Below are 22,241 nucleotides of genomic sequence, written 5' to 3'. Positions count from 1 at the left end.
TTCCTGGCCTAAGGGTTGAATCAGAACTGCAGCTGCAGGCCTACTCCACAGCCACAGCAATGTGGGATCCGAGCAGCACCTGCAAACAGCAGCTTGCAGCAATGCTGGATCCTTCACCCACTGAGCAAGGCCAGGAATCAAACCCATATCCTCATATGTACCAGTCAGGTTCTTAACCCACTGTGCCACAACAGGAACTCCTGCTTTTGTTTCCAAACATGTGACTAGAACGGTATTTAGCAACATCCAGAACAGTCAATAAACTAATTACATGGGCATGGGGTCTGGCCAACTGGTTTGAAATCTACCTCAAAAATACCCGCATTGAGATGCAGCTGTTCCTACAGTGTCTCCTCCGAGGGGAGAAGGAGTGGCACATCACAGCAGGATAGGAATGGATCACTCACATGTCATCATTGTGGCAGGACTTACAGACTACAGCCAAGAGCCATATGCCACAAATGAATTAACACTGCTGTGGCACAGCAGGTTAAGGATTTGACATCGTCACTGCAGAGGCTTGGGTTCTGCTGTGGGGTGGGTTTGATCCCTGGCCCAGGAACTTCTGCATGTCATGGGTGTGGCCCAAACAAACAAAAATTTTGCCTTAGACATTAGACATTAGCTAATTTTTTTAATTAGTTAATTAGACATTAACTAATTTTTTTCAGTGCCTCTGGAAAAAATTAGTTAATGTCTCCAAGCCTCAAGATCACTCTTTATAAAGTGAGGATAATAAAAAAATCTAGTTCACTCAATTATTATAAAATTTATTGAGAGACAACTCATGTAAGACTTCTGTCTGACAGCAATCAATACCTACTGATTTTACCAACATTCTCATGAATTTGAATCTTCTCAAAATTTAATTTATAAATTTATGTATATCAACTCTTTGACTAATTCTAAAAGCTTCAAGGGCCAAGTTTTATTCATTCTTGTATCTCTGGTGCTATAACTGTTGGGTCAATACATATTTCTGTGTACACAGATGATTAATAAAAGCCTTAAGTTAGTCTCTCCCAGTATGAACGATTGATTTTTCTAAGCGGACCTGAAATATTTCAAAGGTACATGCCTTATTTTTAGGTGGAATTTGCTGAAATTGCCATTTTGGAATTTATAGGCCTGAGGTACGTTCCATAACCACAATCTATTTCAGACAGCAGACAAATTGCTGGGTCAGAATTGGAAAAGCCAGAGGAACTGATATTTAGCTCCAGCAATGCAGCTTTTTAGCTGTTATTTTTCACAGGTCATTTGCTCTACATGGTGTCTGCATTTATAATAAAAAAAAAGAAAGGAATATTCTAAGGACTCCACAGGCCTACTGCAGCCATAAATAAGATGATGGATATGAGCTGTTCACAGAAGCCCTCTGCTAATGATTCTGAAGTCTTGCTCAGAGCCGTGTCTATCTCCATATCCTTCTTGAGGTTGTAAAAGCTAGAAATGCATATAATGTTTTCTGCTTTGCTTCTAATAATTTCCCTGATGTTGCCCAATGCTCTCCAGCTTTTCAGGATGTAATAGCACACTGGGGAAGAATGAGGACGGAATCCCAAATCCCTGATGACTAGACCTTCACTTGGATGTAGGGTCTAGATTTGCTGTTCTCTGAAAGAAATGACACTGGGCTTATCGATGATAAAAATCATAGGCTATTTTTCTTCCCCCTTGGACAATCTCATAAGCTCTTCCTTGAGTCTCTCCCAATGGCACAGTTTTTTGGACTGGAGCAATTTAGTAACCCTGCTGCCCTGGAGATTCTGTTGTTTCTTCCCAATTCACACAAAAAATACTTAAAAAGACAAGCAGGGAAGAACAATTTTATTAAAATATTTTGATTCTCTTATTGAGGGAAGGATAACTTCTCTTATTTTATTCCCTGATGAATAATAAGTTGAGTATGAAACTTTTCAAACAAATTTTTAAAAATGTAAATAGACTAAAAATGTAGCATACTAAAAAGAAATACTGTCTAGGGGAATTTAAAGGTTGTGAATTTCTTCTAAGTACACTGTATTTATACACAGGGGTGATGATTATGGTATTACTGTCATTAATAATGGAAAAGATGATTAAATTTAAGGAGGAATTGATTTTGATGTAATCATGCATTTAATTTAAACAGAAGCTCACTGGATTAAATCTTGAGTTTCCATTTGTGTAACAAATAAGAATTTTAGATGGTCATTTAAAGTTTGATGAACTGGAATTCCCATTGTGGCTCAGCGGGTTATGAACCCAACTTGTATCCATAAGGATGGAGGTTCAATCCTTGGTCTTGCTCAGTGGGTTAAGGATCTGGCATTGCTGCAAGTTGCAGTGTAGGTCACATATGCAGCTCGGTTCTGGTGTTCCTGTGGCTGTGGCATACGCTGGCAACTGCAGCCCTGATTGGACCCTTAGCCAAGGAAGTTCCATATGCCAGAGGTGCGGCCCTAAAAAGAAAAAAAAAATACATAAACGAAAAATAAAGTTAGATGAACTAAGAGTCTTGATTGTCCTTAACACAATGACTTGATTCTGACTTTATATACGGTGAAGAGTTTTGAGGTATAATGCCAGAATCATGATCTATGAATGAAAAAAATTTGTTGCACTTTATTCAGATTGAAAAATTCTGTTCTGTGAAATGCACTATTAAAAGAGTTTCAAGGTTAGGGGTTTTTCTTTGGGTCTACTCTACCTCACATTGGAGAATTTTACAGAAAGCAAATTGGAAACATTTCTACCTCATGTAATGGGAGGTATAATAGTAATTGCACACTATTTCACAAAATTTGAACTCATCTCCATAGCTGCAAGGTTGTATTAGCTAAAGACTTTTTGAAATTGAATTTAGTTTCAAGTGTACAGCAAAGTGATTCAGTTACACATACATATATTCTTTTTCAGGTTCTTCTCCTTTGTAGGTTATTACAAAATATTGGGTATAGTTGCCTGTGCTATACAGTAGGCCCTTGTTGTTTACCTGTTTTATTACAGTAGTGTGTATATGTTAGTCCCAAACTCTTAATTTATTTGTCAAAGATTTTGTTAACATTATAGTATTTCCAGTTAGAAATAGTTACTCTTGGACTGTTTAGCAACTGCTTCTAGAGTGCCTTCCAAAAGTACTATTATAGGAATTGTAATAACACTGAATTCGCAATTCAATTTATAATTTTATTGGCTTCCTTGAAATAACTACTTTTACTATCCTGAAATAAAATTAGTTTTGTTCATTCTGAATTGCCTTGATTATTTAAAGTACTGTTTGGTACCTGCCTTGAAATACAACAAAAACAGCTACACATAAGTGTACATCTCTGTGGAGTTAGAGATTAGTTGGTAGTTTTGCATATTTTAATAAAATGCATGGTTTTAAATATTTCTCTTGATAGTGTAGCCTTTGATTTTAAAATATATGCCTTTGAGATGAAAATCGGTCAGCTTTTAGAAAAATGAAAATGTGTTTATAATTTCTTCATAATGGTCATATGCATCAATAAGTAAGCCTGATTTTTTTTCTAGAAAAGATATCAGCACTGGAAATTGCCATTGAAAATACTGGAAAGTCACATGTTGATCATTGTAAGACTGTATCTACTGGTAGACAATCTCTCAAAGGATATAGGTAAAGATAAAATACTTTGGGGGTAAATTGAGTTGAAGTTTATAGGCCAAACTAGATATTATCAGTGCCCCGTGATATTTTTTTCTTAATGAAAGTGCTTTTCACCAATTATATGCATATATTTCCTATTACTCCACTTCTACCTGCCCTTTACTGGAAGAGACAATGAAATAATGAAGAGACAATGAAATTTTTAAAGGATAAAAATATGAAGCTCATTTCCAACAAAGTATGGAATTCATTTTTCACTTTGAGAAAACATTACATTTAAGATGTTTCCCTTTGTCTATTTTCTAGATCAAAAAGCAGAATATGTCACACTTTTCATCACATTAGTTTTTCTAGTAAATATTTTTATAAATGTACATTTCTTTCTTTTCTAAGATTTTCAAGCTGGAGTGAACAGTGTATTCTATTAGATCTATTACCAATTACTCTGTTTTATTTTGCGAACATAGTTGGACACTGGAAAAATGAATTACTCAAAACAAGCTTTTGAATTGCCAGTCCTGGAATTGGTATGCTCAGTGTGAACTGAAAGTGAACTTCACAACCCTCTTGAAGGCCATCTGAGCTTATTGCTCTGTTAGCTCAACTGGGTCACTTAGATCAAGGAAAAGGAACTTCCAGGGGGAGTACAACACAGGGTTCAGCAAAGGATCCATTAATACAAGCATTATACTCTTCAACAACAAAAAATAAAGCCATCTATTGCTTTTTCTTCTAGGGCCATGGAAATAGTTAAATGACAAATTATCATGCTTTGGAAGTATTATGGGATTAAAGGGCACAAGAAACAAATGGGTGATATGTTAAAAAGAATTAAGATTATTTTTAAAATACATGCTCTTTTTCTTACTGGATAGATTTTTTTCTAAAAGGAGTGCATAATTACATGGATGATGTCCCAAGCTAATATAAGACAGCACTTTAAATCTTTCTTAGATTTGCTCCTAATGCAAATGTGTTTATTTTCTATTATATAGCGTAATCTACTGCAGAATTAAGTCTATTTCTTAAATTTGACCCATAAGATTAACAGAAAAAAAATTGTATATGAACATTTGCTGTCAAAGTCACAAACATGAGCAAGGGGCAAAGGCTGCTGCTGTTTTTCAATAGCATTCTCAGTTTCACAATTAATGTAATCAGTTAGTTGCAAGGGTTTTTTTTTTTTTTGCTTTTTAGGGCTGCACCTGCAGTGTACGGAGGTTCCCAGGCTAGGGGTCTAATCAGAGCTACAGCTGCCGGCCTATGCCACAGTTCACAGCAACGCCAGATCCTCAACCTACTGAGCAAGGCCAGGGATCGAACCCACAACCTCATGGTTCCTAGTCGGATTCGTTAACCACTGCGCCAAAATGGGAAATTCAGCCTATCACATTTCTTGATGGCAACCACCTCCCTGACCTACGATCCAACCCTGAAGCCTCTAGACACTGTTTTGCTTAACAATCTCAGCATTTTTTCACACCTACCTTAAGGCTGCCTGTGTATGCTGCCACAAGCCGAGGAATGTTGGGAGTATCAGAAGCTGAAAGTGGCAAAGAAGGAACTTTTTGCTACAGATTTCAGGGGAAACATGGCCAAGATGGCTCCTTGGTTTTAAACTTCTGGCCTCCAATAAATGTCTGTTCTAAGCCACACAGTGTGTGGCACTCTATTATAGATACAGAAGTCCCAGCAAACTAAAACATGTGCTACATTTACTATGTAAATAGTATAAATAGTTATCACTTAATCAAACTGTTTAACTTTAATGAACTAGCTTTTCTCAAATTTATTCGACAATGAAATCCTTTTAATCTAATTCCAACATCCTGCAAAACAAGTGTTCTCTGAAGTAATGACCTAGCATAGCCTGTATTTCCATACTTCTATGCTTTTATTTCCAGTCTCTAAGAAATAGATCCATTTCTAACATTTGAAGTACCTCAAGTTTCCCTTACCCATTTCCTCTATTGTTAAATAATCATTAATTCCTCTAAGTAATTATTTTGAAGAACTTATTATACTTTTCCTACAAATGTGGTATCTACTTTTATTATTCTCTATGATAGGTAAAGGTTCTTAAAGTCAAGGAACATATCTCAGTGATCTTTATATAGCCTACATCCTACATGTAGTTATTCCTAACTCACAAGGAAGAAACAAAAATAGCTTCGATGGGCTTCATGCTAAAACTTTCCTTTCTCTTAACCCCCACAGTCACCTTCAGGTGGAAATTCTGACCCACCTTGGCATGAATATTTTGCTTTGGCAGGCAAGTTGTAACACTGGTTGCTCACTGAGTCTTCCTAATTATTCATCTTCTGTCACTAGGCAGTGGCTTTTATCAGGTAGCAGTTTCACTACGTATACTGAGCACCTACTATGCAGGTCACTGGGCTGGAAGCTATTGTCACATTATTTTTTAAGCCCTTACAAGACCCTGTCATTTTTACATATTGGAAACTTGAGTTTCATAGAAGTTGAATTATTTGCACAGGATCACAGAAGCAGTGAATATCAGGTTAAATATGCAAATCCAGGCTGGTCTTACCTCTAGACTCTGTTTTTTTCCTGTCTACTCTACTGCCTCTATTTCTGGCAAGAACTGTTCTGAAGTGAAAGTAGAATCTAAATTAGCAGGACCACTGATTATATTCAATAAATAATTAACAATAAATTTTGCAGTGTCTTCGAACTTCTAATTAAAGTGAATCTTAAGGTTCCAAGTTCATTAACTTTAGCTCTCTCTCTTGCCGCAAAGCAAGAGGCTTTCAAAATAAGCTAGCTTTTTACAATATTTAAAATATTGCTTCAAAATTTAGTAGCATAGAACTGTTACAAAGCATTCAGGAAAATAATATAGGGTACAGAATATTTTCCATCTTCTGCAGTTTTCTAGTAGGGTATTTGTTTGTGGTGTATCCATTCATTTTGGCAATCCAGCAAGTTACCTGAACACCCCCAGATAAACCATCTTATAAAATTTCTAAGTACACTAACATTAACCACTTGCTTTAATTTTAAAGACTGAATAGCTTAAAGCAGGACAGAAATGTGATATATTTGATAAAAACTATTTTAAAAAATGTACTCTTTCATCAACTTACCTCCATGACCATACCTTCTGTGCCATGTAAACTCTAAAAAATAAAAAATAGAAGTTAATCACAAAGCAGCTCTTCAGGATATGGTTTCAAATACCACTCAAATAACTGAGATACTAGTTAATGAGATGAGATTACTGGCCCTTCACTATCAAGGTTGAAGTATCACCACAGCTTTGTAAATATGTATTTCTTGTCTTTGCAATTTTTAGTTGCAGTACTAAAATTTACAGTTGACAGAATTAGTACGGATTTTCAGTACTAATAAGATTACTTTTATTTTATTCATAAAAATAAGATAGCAATAATAACTCTACCACAACATTTTTCTTTATTATATTTGCATAGTATGCATACATATATACACATATTATTATATACTTGGGCATATGTTTGTAAAGTTTCTGTGGTTATATTAATATCATTAAAATTCTTAAGAACTGATAACATTATATTTTTTGATTCTGCAGTTAGTATAATAAAAATTACTCCCCAAAATAAAATAGCATTTTTTATTTCCTTAATAATACATAACAAAATACTACAGGATGCCCATCAAGTTCACCATTAAAGCAATCAATGAGGACTGAAATCCATCTATGTCTTGAACTTAATAGCAACTCAACAAGTACTGAGTTAAGGTAACTGAGACAAAGGCAACAGAAAATTGATTGTTAAAAAACATGTTGCTTCATGGAGTTCCCATTGTGGATCAGCAGTAATGAACCTGACTGGTATCCATGAGGATGTGGGTTTGATCCCTAGCCTTGCTCAGTGGGTTAAGGATACAGTGTTGCCCTGAGCTGTGGTGTAGGTGGCAGAAGTGGCTCAAGATCCAGCGTTGCTGTGGCTCTGGCATAGGCCGGCAGCTACAGCTCCGATTAGACCCCCAGCCTGGGAACCTCCATATGATGTGAGTGCAGCCCTAAAAAGACAAAACAAAACAAAACAAAATGAAATGCTGCTTCAGATAACTATGCTGCTTCTACAAGCAACCATGCTGTTTGCAGAAAATATTTCTGAATCTTTCACATATCTTTGAGAGATACAAATAGTTTAGCATTTGTACTAAAACTACAGCATTCTTAAAACTGCTTTGTTATTTTTAATGTCCCTAAATACAGTACAGATTATATTTGAATTATTTTCATGATTGACCAGACCACAATAAAAATTAAATTACATTAACTTACAAATATATAGATTAAGAAAAAAGGTAACAAAAGCTTGAAACACACTGTTTTCTAATTATTTTACTATGTATTACTTTTACTCATGCTACTAACATGAAGTCTATTATATCTATATAGTGAACATATTTATATTCTGAGCTGCTGCATACCTTTTCCACCACCATCATTACATGATTTCAAGGGGAGACTGACAATAGCAGGAAGATTTACTCTCCAGGAATTGGCAAATACTAAACAGCAGGAATTTTTTTTCCCCCCCTCACAGAGATCCAGATTTTAAACATTTACCAGCACATCATTAAATAAGACTAATTGACTAAACCTTGTGAAATTTGTATTGAAAATAAAAATGAAAAGAAAAAAGGGTCAATCTTAATGTGTATGAATTTACTTGTTTGAGCCAAGTGTTAAAAGCAAATATTAATTCTAACTTCAAACACCAGATTCAATGCAGAGAACAGCATATCGAGTCCACTGACATAATTTATGGAGATTATGCAAAGAAAGTTTCTTACCAGATAAACAGGTTGTAAAAGATATTATCACAAGGTGACTGACCAGCAACCACATTTTCATCTTGTGTTCAGTAGAGGTTAGGTTCAATTTTCAAAAACAGTTTTAGCTTTATAGCAGTTGGATAATATTAAACACCTGCAGAAAGGGAAGAGCCATGAAGAGAAGAGAGATGGGAGGGAAAGATGGGGGAGGCGAGGGAAGGGGAGAGGAGAAAAAAAAGGGAAAATGTTCATCATTTGGGGTCAACAATATTAACAATTCTGTTTTATTCTATATATCTTATTTGTAGAATAAGTTTTAGTTTATTTAAATACATTTGTAAACACTATGTTGTAATGAAAAGAGTAGGTTTGTATCAGGGTTTCATTTGCCTCCCAGTATTGACCTTGTTAAGAGACATAAGAAAGCCACTCAGTCGGTATGTTTTAGTTTTTAACTTTTTAATAACTGAGTATAATAATATCTTTTTTACAAATAGCACAGTTGTGAACATTTTAATGTAAATTATTTTAACTGAAGGTCAAATTACTTGAAGGGCTGGTACAAAGATTTAGTGAATGATATGTTTGTATAAGAGCTTTGTAAATGCATAGACGCTATTGCAGGTGTTATCTGTTAGCATTGCCTGTTGGTGGCTTGTGGAAAAATTTTGCAAGAAATGCTAATTTTAATGTTGAAATACATTAATTAATGATACATTAGTTCCCTTTCCCCTCCTTCACCTCTTTCAGTCATTCAACAAAAAGTATGTAATTGATCCTTATATGTCAGCAAGGGGCAATCTAGGTTTTCTATGTCCAAATCTTTAAAATTTAGAGAATTACCTTTAAAGACAAGAAGACAAAATTACTAATATAAACAAAGCTAAAAAACTTGCGGTAGTCTAAATAATGTATATATCTTGCCTCAACACATTTTGAAAAAACTTAGGACCAGATGAATACACTGGTGAAGTTTCAGGGCCTTGGAATAGCCTTATGTGAGTGAGTGGCCCCATGACTTAAGCTTCATCATCTTTGTGGCAGACCCCTCTGTGACCAAGCATACAGATAAAGGAATCAAAAAAGAAAGTTGTAGTCAGCGTGCCCTTAAGACATTCACAGATCAATAGGAATGCTTTTGTGTACACAAGTCAGTGCAATGAGACAGTTGTTTGGATACATATGTTATTTTTTATTTATTTTTTCAATTGAAGTATAGTTGATTTACCAATAGTATATTAGTTTCAGGTGTACAGGATAGCGATTCAGTATTTTTATGGATTATATACCATTAAAAGTTTTTAGAAGATAATGGCTATAATTCCCTATGCTACACAATTTATCCTTGTTGCATATCCATTTCATACTTAATAGTTTGTATCTCTTAATCCTAAACTTCCAATTTGTCCCTACCCCCTTCCTCTGCCCTTTGGTAACCAATAGTTTTCTATATCTGTTTCTGTTTTGCATATACATTTGTTTGTATTTGTAGTTAGAGTCTATGTATAAGTGATATGATATAGTATATAGCACTATATACTATAGTATTATATAGTATTGCTTACAAATTTTCAAATTTTTTTATTAAAGTATACTTGATTTACAATATTGCATCAATTTTTAGTTTACAGCAAAGTAACCCAGTCATGCATATATACATACATACTTTTTCTCATGTTATCTTTCATCTTGTTCTATCTACAGAACAGGAATAGGCTCACAGACATGGAGAACAGAGTTGTGGGTCCATATGCTTAATAGCTTAATAACTTGAAAACATGTTAATCATTTTAATTAAAGTATTGTCAAATACATCACAATGGGAATAATCTGATGATGGCAGGCAGGGCACTATGGTAGAGGTATAATAGATTTTCTCTTGTTCCAGGGTATTAGAAACAGACTTCTTCAAGTGGGACACAATAGGCCCTTCGATTTGAAATTTGAAAAGACTTTTAATCATATTTTCAAAGAAAATGTATGTAATACGATAGAAAAATCTCATGACATAGGGTTGGATGGAAAATATAAATTAAAATAGAGCGTAAAAGCAAGTTTGATGGGAAAATACTTAATATAACAATGTTTAATATAAGTATATTTAAATATTATATGAAAGAGCAAAAATAAAACTGTTCTGATTTCCTGCATCATGATGTCATGTAAAGATACTAATTAATTTTTTAATTGTGATGGATTTTAAGACCATAAATAGCCACTGCCCCCCCCCCCAAATTTGCCAGAATCCTAGCATTTGCAAAGACTGGTAAGAATATTTTGTGGTACTACAGGGATCAGGACAAACATATTTTTTCCTTTTTGATGGTTATTTTACAACAAAAAACTATTTATTTCTAGAAAAAAATTGAGTTGAATTCTTAGAGAAAACAGAGAAAATGGGTCAACTTAGGAATAGGAAATATTTGAAATGTTTTTGTAAGAAGAAAAATATTCAACAGATAATTTTAAAATGCCCAGCTTAATTTATGACCAATTTATTTCTCTTGGACATATATGTAAGAAGGTGAGAACTATGTATCTGTATACATTGTACTGTCTCAACTTTCAAATTTAATTTCTTTTACTAACAGAACTGATCAAGGAGAAAAAGAAACAGATAAATAAAAGTGAAGAATGAAGAAAAATTCCTTTAGGAGGCAGGAAAATCAATGAAATGATCTTTGGAAGGATTTTAGATTTTATTTTGATATCATTAATATTTAAATATAGACCTAAATTAAAATTATTGAAACCTGTACATATTGGTTATGTCTTCTAAAGTTTGTCTCAAAAAAAAAATACATTTGAGCATTTCCTTGGACTAGTGTTTTCTAATCCCTTTCACTGAATTATGCACGCTAATTAAGATGAGTTCTTCTAATCAGGTGGAAGGTAGCAAGGTAAATATAAACTAGGCCAAAACTGTTGTGTCAATCTAATAATTCTTTGTGTAATGATTAACTTAGACAATATATTTGCAAACAGTTTGTAAATTACAAAGCATGTGCCGCTTAATGTGGCTTTAATTACTGGATTTTAAATAGTTCTAGCTTATCAATTAGTAAAATGTAATGAATTTAAATTCTAAATAATTCTAAATAATGCCTCTAAATAATAAAATACTCAAGAGTGAAGGATGGCTGCTGCAGTTTTCATATTGAGTGGAGAGGATGCAGTACTGACCAGAGAGAAAAATAATCAGGTTAAAAATAAAGGACAATAACTGTGAGAGAATTCTTCAGATTATTAATTTTGCCCAATTATGTCAGACTTTTGTCTGTTTATCTCAATAATTTTTCAGGGATTCTGTGAAAGAAGGGGGACAGGAAAAGGAAGATTAGCTGTGTCCACACAGAGCAAGTGATTTCAGGAAACTGAAAGTAACATACAGAAGAATTTTCTAGGTCGAGAATATTATTTTACATTTCCTTCTTAGCTAACATCCACAGTACGTGGGAACATATGGTAAGGCAGAGTCAAAAGAGAGCAGGGGAAGTCAGCCAGACTTTGTCTGAAGTTTGGCTCAACCATTTTTTAGCTTGTAACTTGGGGCAAATTATTCAAGCTTTAACTCTAATTTTCTCCACGCATAAAATATGAAAAAAGTCCATTTCGTGGGACTATTGTTAAGTATTGCATATTATTGTGCATGTGCAATGTTTACTGTGAAATTATTCAGTAAATATTAACTATTATTCTAGTAGCTCTAGGTCCATTAGGCTACATGAGGCCACAACATGTCGCTTGTTATTATGCTTCTAATGCTTGGTGCATAGAAGTCGTTTGACATATACTTATCGAATAAATGAAGAAATGAGAGGACTATTCCATAATTGTATTCCAAAACACTTGCCACAAACAAATTAAAATTTAACTCTAGTTCCTGGAGTTTCCATTGTGGCTCAGTAGGTTAAGGACCTGATGTAATCTCTTTGAGGATGCAATTTGACCCTTGGCTCAGTAGGTTAAGGATCCCATAATTCCACAAGCTGCAGCACAGGCCTCAGTGCAGCTCCAAATTGAACTCTAGCTCAATTTGAACTTCTACATGTTACAGGTGCAGCCTTAAAAAGAAGAAATAAATAAATAATAACAGAGTTTAACTCCAGTTCCTTAAAAGAAGGATAGAATGCTGATCCTAGGTAATAAGGAGTATCTCTTTCTGGAGCTTTGATCTTGGTTAGGGATTTTTGCTGCTTACAAATACACTCTTAGAAGAAGATATTCTAAGTAGCAATATTTTAAAGCATTTTTAATAGACACTTTATTGAACATTTTTGGAAGTCTCTGTCTTCCGGTTTGAATATGCTCACTCTAATCAGAAAGGAAAGCTATTTATTATTTTGAGCCTCTCTGTGTCATATCACACTATCTTTCCTTTGCTCCCAAATACTGCCCATTTCTATGGGACAGTGAGTCATCATCCTTGCAGCATGTATTTTATTTTATTTAATGGGTTTCTTGCTGTTTGAGTATAAAAGCATCTTTCATGTCTCGTTCACACATTTGTTTTCTGCTGCTGATGTGTTCTATTGCATCACCAGTTATCCTATCGTTTGTGACACCCTGGTCCCATCCCCTCAGCAGTGCAGTAGAGGGGGCAGGCAGCATGGCTGAGCCCATGCTTGTTAGTGCAGAAGAAAAGGCTCTTCTTAACTCTCCCTTGAGGACATAGCACTCAGTAATCTACAGCCAGCTCCCAGCCCCCATGGGCCAGAAAGTGTTGCAGCAAATGAAGTGGCAGAAAACAAACTCTGACAAAGATGTGCACTTAGAGTAGATATTTTTCTTCTCAATAACCCTGGAACCCGAGGATGTAAGCCTGTCCCCAGGCTATGTTGTGCTGGCTAGTTCCCCAGTTTCTCCTACCCTCAGCCGAGGCCTTGCACTAGGTACCACGGATGCTTCACCCCACAATTCATCACAGCTCTCTAGGCATCTAGTGACTGATGCTTCCCTAAAATGGATTGGCACCATATTAACTTCCAAAGACTTCAACTTCTTTTCAGTGGCATCCTTTACTAAATCTCTTACTCATATATTCAAACAACAGCAGATATGTAATAAGGCAATGGGGTCCTATTGTAGAGCACAGGGAATTATGTCCAATCTCTTGGGTTAGAACATGATAGAAGATAGTATGAAGAAAAAAAGAATACGTGTGTGTGTGTGTGTGTGTGTGTGTGACTGGATCACTTTGCTGTACAGCAGAAATTGAAGGAACATTGTAAATCAACTATACTTTAATAAAAAATTAAAAATGTAAGAAAGCAACAATGGTGACATTCTCTATTCTCTTCCTTTGTTCTCCTTCTTTCTTTCCATGCTTGTCCTTCTGCAACCTCTCACTCTTTACTGTAGAAAATGCTATGGTTCTCCTTTGAGAAATACAGTCCTTATCTACAGATGCATTTTTCTGCTGTCATGGGATAGCCCATATAAATTATTCAAAAAGCTTCAACAATACATTAGCAAACATTTAGCCACTAACAATTATTCACAAAGTATTTAGCACTGCTATATAATGAAAAGTTGTAGCATTAAGACCAATAAATTTAATATTTTATTGAACTGATGCTTATACAAACATTCAGATTGAGAGAGAAAAAAATCTTTAAAATATCGATAAAATACTAATATATATTAGCAAATGGTCTCATCTCTATTTTAGAAAGGAAAAAAAACGGTTTTGGGGAGATATCGGGAATCTATCCTGAGTTATCTTGAACAAAGCTCAAGAAAGGCTATTAAAAAGAAGATGTACCCTATAATTTTACTTATGGCATTCATCACTCTGCTCTGGTTCTGAGGAGCAATTGCTATAAAGTTCTGTTTCCAGAAAATAGAGGAATCTTGCTGGTGTTGAGCACAGATTGTCTTAAGTGAAGAGACATCAATGTCTCTTACTCGACATTTTAAAACCAGGGCATCTTTTGGCCTCAATTAGACTCAATCTGAAATTCTCCCTCTGTTGCACAAATCACTTAATCTTCCTGAGGTGTCAATGATCCAATCTATACAATGGAAATCCAAGTTCATTCTTCAGAATTTTTTTTTGGAGGACGAAATTATGTATCCATATGGATGTGTATGTGTGTAAGTAAAAGCCTTTTGACATATATGCCTAAGAGAAGTCAAAACATTAAGGTGAACATTAAAGTGAAATTAACAAATAAAAGTAGATTTGAATTTTTAAAAATCTCAATCCTTTAGAAAAGGGATATTTGGTATCTACAAATTAAAATCCTTAGAGGATACTATATATACACTATACATTAAGCACTTTCATATCAATATTATTCTGTTCCCATTAATTTTCAGGTTATTAAAAATACTTTAAATACAGGAGACACAACTCCCTCTAGCTACATAATTACATAACTTAGATGGTCTTCTCCAGCCTCACACTGACCTCTCTAAACTCCATCATCAAATTATTATTGTCTCAGTTTTACAGTCTTTCTGCAAAGTCATTAACAGTGTTTTAGCAGATTACTGCTACAATTAAATATATTTAGTAAAGTTTTCTGAAGAATGTCCTCTTCTAAGCCAAGGGATGACAGTAAACATCCAAGGAAAACACTGTGTTTTCTGAAAATGAATATAAACAGAATTCTCTTTCTTTTCCAGAATAGAGTTATACACTGCTCAATGAACAGGTAGAGTATGATGGTTTTTAGATTGTGACTGCCTTACCTGATGAAACAGATTGCCATTTGATTATGTGTGAAGTGTATGTATAAAAAGGAACAATAATACATTTCAAAACATTTCAATAAATATAACATCATCAGATTGTGAAATATAATGACTTGGAAACTTCTGAGGGAAAACAATCTGAAGGCTGTTTGAAGCTATGGATATTAATTGAGTGCTGACAGCACCCCCTTCATTTTACAGAACAACCAAATGCTCATATTTTTAGATAACTGGATTTATGATTAAATTAATTGCTTATTTATTTCTAAAATATATAACACATGGAGGGAGACTTAAAAACAACGGAACTCTGTGATATTTATAGCACAGTATTTCTCACAACCTAGTTTAAGCCCATGATGTCATGCAAGATTACAACGGATGTAGCCATGCTGATTTGTTGGGGTAGTTTCAGGAAACTATTAATTTTATGTGGTAGGATAAACAGAAAGTCCTACAGACTTTCGGTCCCACATTTCAGGAATGTCTGTATGTGTGGTTAGATACAGCTTGAAATTTGAGAAAATGCAAAAAGGCCCTGCTGATTCTAAACTATCTCTTCAATGGAACTGCCATGGTGTCCATCCTACACAATTATTTTGCTTAAAATTTAAAAATTCAGATGCTAATGGAAAAATAGAAATAGTAATAAGCAAATCAGGCAATATGATTTCTTGATTATTTGTAATTCCAAAAATTATTGATTTAGTCAAGGAACAAAGGAGAGGCTGTTTTGTCAAACAAGATTTAAAACTCAAACACACATGTATGAGATTTCACTCAACCTCTTTCCTATCAGTGTATTAATAAGAATCTGTTTATGAGGAAGATCAAGATGACAGAGTAGGAGGATGCTGGGCTGACCACCTCCCACGAACACACCAAAAATACATCTACATGTGGAGCAACTCTTACTGAAAATAACCTGGAGATTGGCAGAAAGGCTCTTCTACAACCAAAGCTTTAAAGACGGATCCATGTGGAATCAGGTAGAAAGGGAAGAGAAGCAACTGAGTCAAGATACAAGCCCTTAGCAGGGGACAGAGAAAGTAGGGGGATATCACAGACTCAAGGATCCCCCCTGGGTATTGAGTCACATACGAGGCACCCTAGCCCTGGGGTCGGAGCCCAGTAACCAGTGGGAGCTACTAAAGGTCAGTGAGAAACTAAGGCCTTTGCTGTGAAGGGTGCATGCACATGCTGGCTTACTGCAAGGAACAACGCAGAGGCTGTAAATTGAAAATTGTGTGAGATTCTGACCAACTTCCTGTGACCACCCCAGAGTGCACCCCAGCCCCTACAAGGCATTGCCTCCAGCCCCTCTTGCACTAGTGTTGCTCTCCATTAGGAGTGAAGACTGCCATTGCCAAGGAGACTGTGCACACTTAAAATTAAACCAGCTCAGGAGTTCCCATGGGCTTAGCAAGTTAAGAACCCAACACAGTGTCCATGGGAATATGGGTTTTATCCCTGGCCTCACTCAGTGGGTTAAGGATCTGGTGTTGCTACAAACTGTGGCTTAGGTCATAGATGCAGCTTAGATCCAGTGTTGCTATGGCTATGAAGTAGGCCTGCAGTTCCAGCTCTGATTTGACCCCTAGCCCAGGAACTTCCACATCCTGTAGATGAGCCCCTAAAATGAAAAAAAAAAAAAATTAAACCAGCTCAGACATAAACCTCAGGGTATCTGAGGTATCTGCATTTTTAATCAAGCTTCCCAGGTAATTTGTAGGCATAACTAAAGTTCAAGAACTATTGTAGTAAATGTGTTAAGTGAACATTGGAATATTTCCACCACTCACAGAGAACATGCAGATGTGTTTGAACTCATTAGATGGCACCTTTAGCCAGTGCACTCAAAAAATCAGAAGATACGTAACATTTAATAACCTACCTCTTAAAATTATGTCTGTAGTACACTTTGTTATGGCTTTTAGTCTGGGTGAAAATTAAATATCCTCTCCATCTCCATCTGATTTACTTTATCATAATGAACAAGGTATTTTGAAATACTGCTTTGACAAATACCTAGGATGCTTCCTACTTTTTTTTTAAGTTTACTTTTTAATTTAATTTCATTATTTTTTGTATAATGATTTTTATTTTTTTCCATTATAGCTGGTTTACAATGTCCTGTAAATTTTCTACTGTACAGCATGGGGACCCAATTACACATACATGTATACATTCTTTTTGCTCACATTATCATACTCCATCATAAGTGACTAGACAGAGTTCCCAGTGCTACAGCTTCCTACTTTTAAATGAGACTCTCTTGTTGGGATATAATGACATGACCAAACGTTCTATTATCTTCCTTTGTTGCCTAACTGCAGTTCGAACTGATCTGAGATAGTTGGACTACTACAAAGACAGGTGCTCTGTAACACTTTTCCTGTGAATCATATCTAAAAAGGGTTTAATAAGTCTTTGACAGCAGAAAAAAATCCCCATTTCAGCAAGACAGAACTTTCAAACCTCTTTTCCTTTTGCTTTCCCACACACATACAAAAGGATGATACCTGTGGGAAAAAAAGGTGTCAGGTTGAAACACTTACCCAACTGATACTGAGAAGTTTAAAGACTTCCTGGGCTCTAATCTTCCTGTTGCATGGCTTTATTCCTCTGTAGAAATGGCCGTGTCTAATAATGAGGCTTCAGTTGCTGCTGCCATTCTGCTTTCTGAGGCTCTATTCTAAGCCCTTCTCCCTAATGGAGCTACAAAGGCCCATGAGGTGAGCGACTGCTCTTCACTATACAATATCCATGTGCATGACCTATATGTAAAAGTGCAGGCCTTTATTCTACTTCATCAATTCAAAGGTACACAGAATTTCATACTGTTTTCTGACAAGTGACCCACCCATGATTGCAGAATGAAGCTGATGATCTTGTAGTTCCTATTAGTTGTTATTTAGGTTAAGAGAGTAGGCATAGATCTCCTAACAGAGCGAGATGTAACCTCTGACATTCTATTTTAAATAACAGGGAAGAGTCACTGACTCTTGCCATTATATCAACACTTAAATGGATGACTGATTCCAACCCAGACAATTTAGAAACAGCATAAGAGAATCATTTTTAAAGGCACTTCAATTCAATTAAAACAATTCAGTAAGTATTTATCTTTGAAACACATAAGAGAATGTCATTGAACATTTGTGCAATTTAATCAGACACTGTTTTTCACTGCTTGCTACTCAAAGACCAAGAAAGGATGTCATTTTCTTTAAGAGGTATAAAATAAAATAATCATATAAAGGTAGCTGGATGGTGATTTATTTATTTATTTATTTATTTATTTATTTATTTATTTATTTATTTTTGTCTTCTTCGGGCTGCACTCATGGCATATGGAGGTTCCCAGTCTAGGGGTTGAATCAGAGCTGTAGCTGTGCCAGCCTACACCATGGCCACAGCAACATAGGATCCAGATCAGAGCCCCATCTGCGACCTACACCATGGCTCACAGAACCCCTGGATCCTTAACACACTGAGCAAGGCGAGGGATCAAACCCGCATCCTCATGCATACTTAGTCTGGTTCATCACCACTGAGCCTCGGCGGGAACTCCTTGATAGTGATTTTTAAATTATTCATTCATTTTTTCATAATATTTATGAAGGTACTAACAAATTGAAACTTTTCATAGCAGCAGAAGTTTTGCTAAATCACTGGGGGACTTTCTAGTTTAAACACTCCAATAAAAGATGATACTATTCCTTTTTCTATACCTTGTATTTTTTTAATGATTTTTTTCCATTATAGCTGGTTTATATCTCATATTAACCTGATAAAATATCTCATACATTGAAAATATTCATTTTTTATTGTGATTTCCCCCAACGCAGTTATTCTTCCCACTGTACAGCATGGGGACCTAGTTACACATATATGTGTACATAATTTTTTCTCCCATTGTCATGCTCCGTTGTAAGTATCTAGACATAGTTGTCAGTGCTACACAGGATCTCATTGTTAATCCATTCCAAAAGCAATAGTTTGCAGCTGTTAACCCCAAGCTCCCAAACCCTCCCACTCCCTCCCATTCCCTCCCCCTCCCCCCAGGCAACCACAAGTTGTTATAAGTCCATGATTTTCTTTTCTGTGGAAAGTTTCATATGCGCTGTATATTAGATACCAGATATGAATGCTTTGATATGGTATTTGTCTTTCTCTTTCTGACGTATTTCACCCAGTATGAGAATCTCTTCTTCCATCTCTGTTCTTTTTTTATGACTGAGTAGTATTCCATTGTGTATATATATTCCACATCTTCCTAATCCAATCGTCTGTTGATGGACATTTGGGTTGTTTCCACGTCTTGGCTATTGTGAATAGAGCTGCAATGAACATGCAAGTGCATGTGTTTTTTATAGGAAGGTTTTGTCTGGATGTATGCCCAAGAGTGGTATTGCTGAATCATATGGTAGTTCTACGTATACATTTCTAAGGTACCTCCATACTGCTCTCCATAGTGGCTGTACCAGCTTACATTCCCACCAACAGTGCAGGAGGGTTCCTTTTTCTCCACACCCCCTCTGGCACTTGTTATTTGTGGACTTATTAATGATGGCCATTCTGACTGGTATGAAGTGATACCTCATGGTAGTTTTGATTTGCATTTCTCTAATAATCAATGATGTTAACCTGAATAGACATTTCTCCAAGGGAGATACACAGATGGGCAACAAGCACATGAAAATACTCATTTCGACATCTGGTTTGATTTTTTGTTTTTTGTTTCACATGCTGTGCTCAGGGCACGTGAAAGTTCCCAGACCAGGGATTGAACCTGTGTCAGGGCAGCAACCCAAGATGCTGCAGTGACAATGCCAGAACCTTAATCTGCTGTACCACCATGGAACTCCAACATCTGTTGAATAAATTTATTGAACTATTACTAAAAGCAAAGCCCTGATCTATATTTGACTCTCAAATACAAGCAAGCCAGAGGAAGTATCAATAGTAAGAGCATAAAGTGGGAAAGTAAATATGAAATTCAGAGAACTTTGAGGCCTTTGATATGGCCAGAACCTACATTTATGGGAGAATTTAAGAAAGATAAGTGGGGAGAAAATTATTCTCAAATTATGGGACCTTAAATGTCATGTGTCGAATTTTTGGTTTCTTCCAGAGGCTGTGAATAAATTTCCATTGCTAATTTGTTTTGCAAGAAAATATCATCCTAATATTTAATCCTAAGTGCTTTGGTTGATGAAAATACCATTGTAATATTTAATCCTAAATGCTTTATTCTTCAGGCTCCTTTTCAGTACTCCATGACTGTAACAGATATTGCTGTCACTTCCTAACCCCTGAATCCTGATGCCCTCACAGCATCAAGTTTTCAGATTTATAGGGACAACATGGTGTTGGATTGTACAGAGAGCTTTATCTCTGCTTTTATTAATTAGTTAGTAAAACTAGAGTGGATATCCCTTCATTTATACTAAATTATAGAACAAAGATATAGATTATTTAAAAAAATGAAATTTAAAAGAAAGGGATCTTTAACTTCTGAAAATAATTTTAGTCTCTTTTAATGTAAGTAATCATTTCTTTGACCAAACCCATCTTATCAACCTTATCAATAGGTACTAACTGGGTACCTATCATGTGAAAGGCCCTATTGAGGCCTGAGTTGGAAACAGAGAGGCAAATTCCAAAATTCAGAAGCTTTGAGTATAATTAAGGCACAAGGATTAAAGCAATCTCAATGGATCTCCCTTTAATGCCTGCTACCAAGAGGAACTTCTGCCTATGCATTTATTATTTCAATGAACATGCATACAAATATCTGCAACTTAGTGAATAATATAAAATTAAATTTGATCTTTAGAAAATTTAACTTACACTCTCTGCCTCAAAATTTATCAGTGATACACCATCACTTCATAATGTACTCAATGAATATCTATTGAGTATCTACTGTATGTGCTACATATTAAACTGTTAGAGAAATAAAATGATTATAAGTTCTTAGCTTAGTAGTTAAGATTTCCACACTCTATCACCTCTCATTTTATAAGCCAGGCTGTATTCTAGACGCTTAACTATTAACTCAAGTAATCTTCACATGAACCAATAACGTAGTTACTACTATTAACCTCAGTTAATGGATGAGAAAACAAAAATTCTCCTATATTTCAAGGCCTAGATCAAGATTTATCTTTATAAGAAAAGCTGTCCTCTGACAATATTCTCCTATGAGATACTCCCCCTTGTCGAAAGTCTGGAGCAGTTGTTTGACGCACTCACTGATACCTTATTATTATGTTCTTGTCTTCCAAAAGCAAGGCCTCTTCCAAATGAATACAGATTCACTTGATAAGATAATTTAAGAGGTTGAGAAAAAAAAGTATTTCTGATAGGTCTTGATAGTTTTTGAAGATTGGTAGAGCAGAGTATCTGACTATGAAACTGTCCTGGGAAAATCTGTACATATGGTCACAGTATTTTAGATTTTTGGATCATCAGAAGAGATGGAAAGACAAGAGTCTGGACAAAGTCTTAACTGCATCATACAGCTAGTTTCTTTGGGGCAGGTTACTTCAGCATTTGTCAAAAGGGAATTATTATTATATGTAATTGTGAGAATTATTTGAAAAATGTATAGGAGACATCTGTGTTGATTTTTCATCATTCCGAACTAGGTTAGAAGTTAGGTAGAAGAACATACCTTAAAAATATCTTCATATTCTGATTGAGTCTTAAATACTTTATACAGAGGTGATTAATAAATATATGTGTATGCACTGCAACTGTGGTGTGTGCAATGCCACATGAGCTTTAAATGTCACAGAAGAAAGATGATAACTAAAAGAAAAAGCACCACAGTTGTGCATGGCTATGAAGCTGCCTTCTTTTAGAACTCTTAAAGCACAAGAATCACTGTTCAACAGCCAACCCTGACTTGAGGGTAATTCCATGCATTTCTTCAATTGGCAGGAACAACACAATGCCATTTCTCTTCCAAGATCTAATGACTTCTCTAATGCAGTGCAATTGCCAATACAATTTGCAATGTCAGTAGGTAAAATCAGTGGTTAACTCAGTAAAGGGAGAAACTATGATATATGCAACTTTATTTGTTTAAAAATATTTAAATGTATGTTGTGTACACTGGCCTAGA

At 35.4% G+C, this 22,241-nt stretch overlaps 1 protein-coding gene across 2 annotated transcripts in view; it reads right to left on the bottom strand.

Annotated features, from left to right (window-relative positions):
- The window catches only part of CNTN1 (contactin 1), a 325,309-nt gene that overhangs the window by 137,860 nt on the left and 165,208 nt on the right, over positions 1–22,241 (bottom strand). For both annotated transcript variants that reach the window (XM_047787973.1, XM_047787974.1), the window contains 2 exons: positions 8,426–8,561; positions 6,721–6,753 (listed from right to left, as the gene is read on the bottom strand). In XM_047787973.1, coding sequence (XP_047643929.1) covers positions 6,721–6,753; positions 8,426–8,486 — 94 coding nt within the window. In that variant the 5' untranslated portion in view covers positions 8,487–8,561. The remainder of the gene's footprint in view (positions 1–6,720; positions 6,754–8,425; positions 8,562–22,241) is intronic.

This window comes from Phacochoerus africanus, chromosome 7 (genome assembly GCF_016906955.1).
Source record: "Phacochoerus africanus isolate WHEZ1 chromosome 7, ROS_Pafr_v1, whole genome shotgun sequence".
In the NCBI taxonomy this organism is placed as follows: Eukaryota; Metazoa; Chordata; class Mammalia; order Artiodactyla; family Suidae; genus Phacochoerus; species Phacochoerus africanus.
The sequence above is the reverse complement of the archived record's forward strand: the minus strand, read 5'-3'. Positions and strand labels throughout refer to the sequence as shown.